The sequence below is a fragment of the Pyxicephalus adspersus genome, chromosome 1 (genome assembly GCF_032062135.1).
Source record: "Pyxicephalus adspersus chromosome 1, UCB_Pads_2.0, whole genome shotgun sequence".
NCBI classification, from domain to species: Eukaryota; Metazoa; Chordata; class Amphibia; order Anura; family Pyxicephalidae; genus Pyxicephalus; species Pyxicephalus adspersus.
Window position 1 is genome coordinate 5035243 of NC_092858.1, and position 7879 is coordinate 5043121.

A 7879-nucleotide genomic window follows, 5' to 3' on the forward strand; every position below is an offset into this window, starting at 1 on the left:
TTTTCCCTCCTCTAGCAGATATGGTCTTCTCTGTATTCACCAGGTATGCAAAGGTACTCTAAAAGTGCAGTCCTATAACTAGAAGGCCCATGACATATTGGAACAAATACAATGAGAGTTTAATAGTGTCCAAGCTGCTGAATGCTCCTCCAATCACACACACTGATGCCTAAAAGTTTTCTGGGAAAACTAAGAGTTGGGGAAGTGCCATTCTTCTAGATCAGCAGTGGCCAACTGGGGGTCTGCGGCCTCTGTGGTGCACCCCCAGGATCTCAGGCTCAGGGTGGTGCGTCTCTGGACACAACCCGCTCATTCTCCCATTGCAGGCTCAGCTGGAACTTAATAAACATGACTGGGCTGAGGGAAAGAAAGGCACCCCGTGTGCTGCTAGGGCCACAGATTATGCAGGAACTCTATGAAGGACGTAGTTAAACTGCTTCTCACAATCCATTAGGATTTCCATGGTATTGTGCCAAATAGGCTATGAATTAGACTATAGGTCAAAAACAGATTTTGTGATATAGAAATAGATTTTGTGGTTAAAAGGAAAAAGGATAGCATAGGCAACCTTATTAAGGAACAACGCACTAGCATTTTATGTGAAGATTAGGTGTTACTTTGTACACTTGGCAGCAGTTGGCCATATAGTTTCCAAGACATTTTAATTTATTTTTAGCAGTTTAACTGGCTGCAGACCAACATGTAGAAGTAATTTACATATTTGTATACAGAAAGATTTTATATTACAAATTGTGGAGTTTCCCAGTGGTAAACTGGTACCTTTTGCTGAGTTCCCTTCCTCAGGAAGACTTTGAAGGTCAGGTCTGTGCTCCACCAGTGTTTGATCATGTGACCACTGAACAGGACGGGGAACACAAATTTCTGCTGAAACTTCACAACTGCCACAAAGGAAAAATGGGGTCAATTAGTGCCATGTTTCAGAATGGACAGTGCAATATAATACTGAGATCTGCAACAGACAAATTTTCGGTTTTAAATTGTAATTAAACAGTAATGATATAGCTCCAACATTTTACGCAGTCCTGTACATTAAATAAGGGATGCAAATGACAGACAGATACAGACACAGGAGAAGGAGAGGACCCTGCTTACAATCTAGGAGGTGGGGGAAGTATTACACAATAGGAGGCGAGATATGGAATGGTGGAAAAATAGTGAGGGATTAGATAACAGAGGAAGAAGGTAGGCAAGTTTTAAACGATGGGATTTAACAGCTTCTTTAAAAATGAGTAGAACGTAGGAGCAAGCCAAATAGGACGAGGAAGACCATTCCAAAGAGTCGGGGCAGCTCTAGAAAAGTCTTGGAGCTGTGCCTGTGATGAGGTTATGAGTGAGGAAGTCATCAGTAGGTCATTGGAGGAGTAAAGAAAGCGGCTAGGGGGGTATTTTTTTTTTACCAGGTTAGAAATGTAAGTGGGACAAGAACTGTGGAGGGATTTGAGGGCAAGGCACAGGAGCTTGAATTTGTTTCCAAGGTGAAATAGAAGCCAATGAAGAGCAGGAAAGGAGTGGTGCGAAGGCTGTGTATGGGGTAGGTGGGAAGGATGGATAAGTCTGGCTGCAGAATTCATAATAGATTGTACAGGAGAGAGTTGGGTTAGTGGAATACCAGCGAGGTGGATGTTACATGATGACAAAGGTGGAGCAGCAAAACATAGGACGAAAGTTGTACACTTCCATGGACATGGAAAAGAGATATGCTATATGCATGGTTGTGACAACAAAATTCACTAGCAGATATCAGTGTAGAATGAACCTTAGTTTATGTCAGCTTAGTGAGGTGTTATCAGGAAGCCAATCTATCCGGACGCAGGGGTGGTTTTAAATAATCTTATTAGTGAATGCATCATTTATAAATTACTAATTAATCTTTTTAAAATGCACTCGTACTCTGAATGCACAATGAATAAAGGCCTAAACTGTGAGCTCTGCCCCTTTTGTCCTTTACATGAATCAAGTATTGGTGCATGTGGGGGTAATGCTGTTTTCAATTGGTAGGAGAGAGCTCAACATTATTTTTAGAAATATTGTGATTCTGGACAGGTTTACTGAAATTAAGGAATACGCATCAGAATACAGAGAACTGATCCTAGCTAGTGAGCACTTACCTCCATTGACAATCTTACTAGATACTAGTCGGGTGATTTCTGTAGCCACATTCACTTCTCCAGCTTTGTTTTTGGAGGAGACTGGAAATTGGAACTCCACAAAATATGTTCTGTCAGTAGAGGAGATTAGAGATAAAACTATGATGAAGAAGCATAAATTGGCTGATAAAAGATGGAAAATCAGAAAGCGTTACAATCTGCCGCACAATCTACAACTCCCAGCTGGTTTTTAGGTATAAAACATGTTAGATTCCTCCAGGGAGGTCCAGGAGATTGTAAAGTAGTTGAAACCCTAACTGGACAATTTTAGGTTTACTAAATGCAGGTGGTTATTCCCACCAATCTATTCTGCTTCCCATACCGTTTGATGGAGGATGCCGGCCTTGGTGGTTTTCCTTTGCTTTTGCTCTTGCCTGGAGTGACCTGTATGGTCTCTGCTTTGACATTTAAAGATTCCACAACAACCCTCGCTGTGTGCATCCGCCCCAGCAGTGCGAGACGGTCAATGCTGAGATCAATGTCTTCTGCTTGCGTTCTATCACTGGGTGATTTCTCTGCAGACTTGTGCCTGAAAAACAGATATAGAATAGTTTGCCTAGAGTCTGAGAATTGCACAATCTATATATAATGAGGTCAAAAAGCACTCTGTCACAAAAGCACTCTGTAAACAAAACACTGCTGACAGGTGAAATTTAGACCCCTAAAAGGTGATAATAACTACCACAGCTTTCAATACTACCCTGCTTAGCTTAAATGTAAAGCTATTTTGACAAGCCAAGAAAATATGTGGTACTTCCAGGTATTAGAGCGTGTGTCTCCATGTGACAGTGCTGGTGTTCAGTGATTGGCTTAGGGCTGAAAAGCCTGGAATGACTCTAAGTTTACACAGGGCTATATAAGCAATCAAACTTACCCAGAGACTTTTAAAAATTTTGGTCCCTCTCCAGCCTTATAGTGGGATTGTTTTAGGTTTTCTTCTTTATCCTCTGCCGGTCTGATTTTAGATTCTTTTATCACTGACTTTGATTTTTCTTCATCGCTGGTAAAATCCCCAAATGATTTCTTTAGGATAAAAAGAAAAAAAACATTATATTCCTTAATTAAATTAGACTTGTATTTTGTAACTTTATTACTCAACCCTAGGCATATATTAAGGACAGAATTTAATGAGGTCCTGTAATCAATAAAACATCAGCATGTTTAATTTTTTATTTTGTTCATGTAGTGTAAGTACTTGAGTTTTAATTGGTATCAGTCTGCCAATCCCCTGTTTAGTAGGGCTCTGACTGAAAGAAGATGAAGCAGCACAAAGAGCTCATTAGTTTGCTGATTTTTTTAACGGAAATGCTAAAAAGAGTAGGAATCAGAGTGACAGAGAGAGAAGTTCATCAGTCTGCTGTTTCTTCATCTTTACAGTCTGGGGGAAGGAACCAAACCTGTAAGTTTGACGTAGAGAAAAATCTGATCTTCTGCCCTATCACTCTGGCCTATGCAATGAGACAAAACTATATAAATCTTAGGAGTGAATGGATAGGAATAAACATTATTTGGCAAGTAAATTAGCTCCATTATATGCTTTTATTCTGTGCATTCAGCTGTTCAGTATTAGGCGCACTAATAACATGCAAACTCATGCGTGTATACCTTAAATCGCAATCACACTCATTATAGCTTGAGTAAATAACAAGCATTGACCAACCAAGCATTCACCAACCCTGCGAATATGGAAAATCATCTTCATAGTACTTACTGGAGCCGAATAAAACAGGTTCTCCAACAGACTCTGGTCATACTGGGGATCATTCAATTCACTCTCGTAGAAGTCGCTTCCTGCAATGGATTCTGGGGGTGATCCTGTCCCATCCCAGAACTGGCCCAAGGATAAAGGGGAGCTGAGAAGGTGAAACAAACCAGTTAGTGAGGATACTGCATATTGTATTACATGGCCCTTTGTAAAGGCAGCTGATCCCCATTACTAAGGAATCATGTCAATTTTCTGTTCTGTGTGTAGAGGCAGCCATCATGGTATAGGCAGGGATTTATTTCTCCATTCAGAACCTCCAGCAAGGAGAACAGTGAGCAGCACAGTAGTGGCATCACCCAACCTCACTCCATTCAGAGGCAGCAGTATCTTAGACGATCTCAGACAGTAGATACAGCTATGATGCTACAGAACAGCCACCCCCACCCCCACACACATGACTGATCCTCATTATCCTTAGGAGTCATGCTGCTAAAATATCCTTATCCAGATACTGCTTGGTATCTAGAGCTGCCTGGTGCCTTGCTGCCAGTGATGGTTCCTTCTTCTGCCGTACATCACTACAGGACAAAGTAGTGACAACATAATGATTCACATAGCACAGAAGAGAACAAAGTATGTGAAACTCCAATAGGAGTACCCAGTGCTGAAAATGTTTCATCCAGGATTATGCTTGAAAACAAAAAAGATCAGCAGCCCAAGGGATAAATATTACCCATTTAGATTGCAAGCAAACCCTTTCATTAAGTATGAGCATACACTTACCTGCCCAGCAGTAGCTCTATGGCTCTGCTATCACCAGGAACCTCTAATTCAGAGAGGTTCTGATCTGTCGGGTGCAGGATTATATCTTTTGGTACAGAAGGCTTATGGAAATTCAGAAGATTTTGGTGAATATGAGATGGCGGGATATCCAAGGCAGAGCTGCAAAGGAATGCACAAAGCACACAATTTATGTAGGCAGATGATTTGCCAACTGAACATTGGATAGAATGGGCCATTACTTACCTCACAGTGTAAATTTCATTATCTAAGACACGTGGCAGCAATGGCTTCACATCCAGGTCCATGTTGGGATCCTGTCTCAATGCAGATTCAGCCATGGCATCCCTCAGTTTGCTTCCCTGCTGTAAGAGAACTGATAAATAGACCCAATTATACTGAGCTTTAAAGAAAACATGCAATAATAATAATATTAATAATAAATACTCAGGCAGCTCCCTTGTAAAATACTAAAAATAGATAATTAACTCCCTTGTCTTGTCTTCCTAGTATTTGCTCTGAGCCAATCAATGATAATGATAACCAGACCGAGTGTAAACAAGGTGAAAGAGGTGGTATAAACCCAAGAGTACAAATACCAGACTGCAGCACAATATGGATGCCTCACATGTAGAACAACACAGGTGTGTGCTGCTAAGTGCATATCTTTCTTACTTCAGGAAAAAAAAAGTTCAAACCTGCTTCGGCATTAATCGACGGCACCTTGCCAGCCGATGTCAACTACACCACAGTTCTTGCTCTTAAGGAATCAGTGTTTGCAAGTTTGACAGCTGGCAGCAGTGAGCCAGGTGCTTACCTTTCTGACCTGATAGAAAAATACTTCCTTAGCCACTCTTTTCGCTCCTCCAATGACCTACTAATGACTTCCTCACTCATAACCTCATCACACGCACGGCTCCAAGACTTTTCTTGAGCTGCCCCGACTCTCTGGAATGTTCTTTCTCATCCTATTTGGCTTGCTCTTACTTTCTACTACTTCAAAAGAGCCCTTAAAACCCAACGCTTCAAACTTGCCTACCCATCTTTTTCTGTCTCTTAAACCCTCACTACTTCCCATCATTTCATATCTCTCTTCCTATTATGTGCTGCTTCCCCACCTCTTAGATTATAAGATCTTCGGGGCCTCTTCTTCTGCTGTGTCACTGTCTGCGTCACTATGTCATTTACAACCCCTATTTACTGTACTGTAATATGTTAGCGTTATATAAATCCTGTTAAATAATAATAATTGATTTAATTTATCAGTGTTCTCTGCAGCCCCTTTTAGCCAGGTGCATTCGGCTGTTGTTGGGTGATTACTGAAAACGTGGGTCACAATACAGGGCTGCCATTCACCTACAGCTGCTTCCCATCCATTTAAAAAAAAAATCTGGGGAGAATACAGGTATTGATGTACGTTTATAGATTTGTTTGGGTTACTATAATATTTATACATAATACTTTAGGATTCTTGTTTACATAATGTAATAATCTCTATGACCCAGGACATTGACTACAATAGCGTATTATCTTGAGAAAGCTTTCCTTGGATTACAAAGATTAGCGTGTTCAGTGCACTTGAGTTTAAGATTCATTAATAATTGTAATGCAGTGGCAAACTTGGCAGTGACACACATACTGGTTGTTTGCAGACATTTGGCCCTGATTTATTAATTCTCTTCTGATTTATACCTAGCTATCAGATTTAAATTACTCTAAAGTCACGCAGGAGATTTAAAAAATGATGAACATAGAATGGAAGTTTCACCTCTGGAGCTGAGGAATTTTGCTGATTCTTGTAGTTAATAATTTTTGTACTTTTGTTATGTTTTGTAGATGATTGAATTATGTTGAAACTAGTTGTACTCTTCTTATCAGTAAACTAGCGTCCCCTAGTTTTAGCCTTGAAACTTTTCCCTTATTCCCTACGGCCATATATCTGTTATTTTGACAAAAATATCTTGTTCTAGGAGAACCACAAGGACATCTGTTATGTCTGCTAATTGTCTGTAGTCATGTGATCATGCACTGATCATGCCTTTGAACTGTTATATAAACTGTGTGCAAAAAATAAAGTTTTGAGAGTGATCCAACCACACATTAAATTGCGTGCGTTACATTCTCCAAGGCGGTGTACACAGAAGTGATCAGAAAGAGGGAAAATTGATCCGGGATCAATAGGAAATCGCCTTAACAGTTATATTTATAAAATAGTTTTTTGTGCCTGTATCAGCACTAACAGCAGCCCTCACCTGCCAGCAGGTCCTTAGCAGCAGGTGCAGAGGGGAGCCCAGACACTTCTTTGAGGCGCTCAGTAGCAGATCTGTCAGTAACAATGGGCATTGAAGGCATGTTCTTCTTGGATACTGCCATGTCAGAAATATAAACATCTTTGTAGTTTGAATGACGTTCCGTTCCCCTCAGAGGTTCAACATGAGGTTCTGCATTTTCTTTAAAATACAAGTGGTCGCGACCTCTACAACACAAGAAACGAGAAGCTGTAGACTTTTCCACAAGCATTACAATTCAAGGAAAAAATAAAACAATAAACAAGGACCTCAAAGGTTTTTTTTCAAACACTAAAGGTCACATTTATAAAGTATTCCCTTTTCAAATCGCTAAAATCAAAATTTGTTTCTTTCCTATTAATTCCCTATTGTCACAGCTGTGCACTTTTGATGATTGGCCACTAGGTGAAAGAATGAATCATTGTTTTTTAGGAGACCTGTTGAGAAGTACGACCATAAAATTTACCCCCAGCGAATTTCAGGGGAATTGACTGGGGGAATAATCTATAAATACAGCCCTAAATGTCACATTTATAAATCACAGCATATATTTTTTTAAATAAACAGGATGATTTAGGATGAATCAGAATGACTGAAAATAAATAAAACTGGACGGAGGAGACCAATTAAAGTAACTAGTCTCTCCTATTCAAATTTTTTTGCAGTGTTAAAGTGAAACTAAAGCTGCAATTTAGAAATTTGTTCTTATATATATATTTTTTTATCTAATATGATACGTAATCTGTATAATGCTAACAAAAATTTTGAGCTGAAGACAGAAGCAAATTTGATTAACTTTTGGTCTTCATAATAACATCTACTGTCAGTTATTTCTGCAAAGGGGCTTCCAAGTAGTATGGGAACAACTGACAGATATGGGGCAGAGATATTGCTGCTTGAAAGTTGCAGGACAGCTGGAGTTGGAGGGGCCAAGGAAA

At 39.9% G+C, this 7879-nt stretch overlaps 1 protein-coding gene across 1 annotated transcript in view; it reads right to left on the minus strand.

The window, feature by feature from the left end:
- The window catches only part of C2CD3 (C2 domain containing 3 centriole elongation regulator), a 35686-nt gene extending 28561 nt beyond the window's left edge, over nucleotides 1-7125 (minus strand). Inside the window, exons 1-8 of the mRNA XM_072401232.1 lie at nucleotides 6906-7125; nucleotides 4900-5029; nucleotides 4657-4815; nucleotides 3880-4021; nucleotides 3043-3191; nucleotides 2491-2697; nucleotides 2130-2239; nucleotides 781-899 (exon numbers count right to left, since the gene is read on the minus strand). Of these exons, the coding sequence (XP_072257333.1) occupies nucleotides 781-899; nucleotides 2130-2239; nucleotides 2491-2697; nucleotides 3043-3191; nucleotides 3880-4021; nucleotides 4657-4815; nucleotides 4900-5029; nucleotides 6906-7026 (1137 nt within the window). The 5' untranslated portion in view covers nucleotides 7027-7125. The remainder of the gene's footprint in view (nucleotides 1-780; nucleotides 900-2129; nucleotides 2240-2490; nucleotides 2698-3042; nucleotides 3192-3879; nucleotides 4022-4656; nucleotides 4816-4899; nucleotides 5030-6905) is intronic.
- Between the last annotated feature and the right edge of the window lie 754 nt (nucleotides 7126-7879).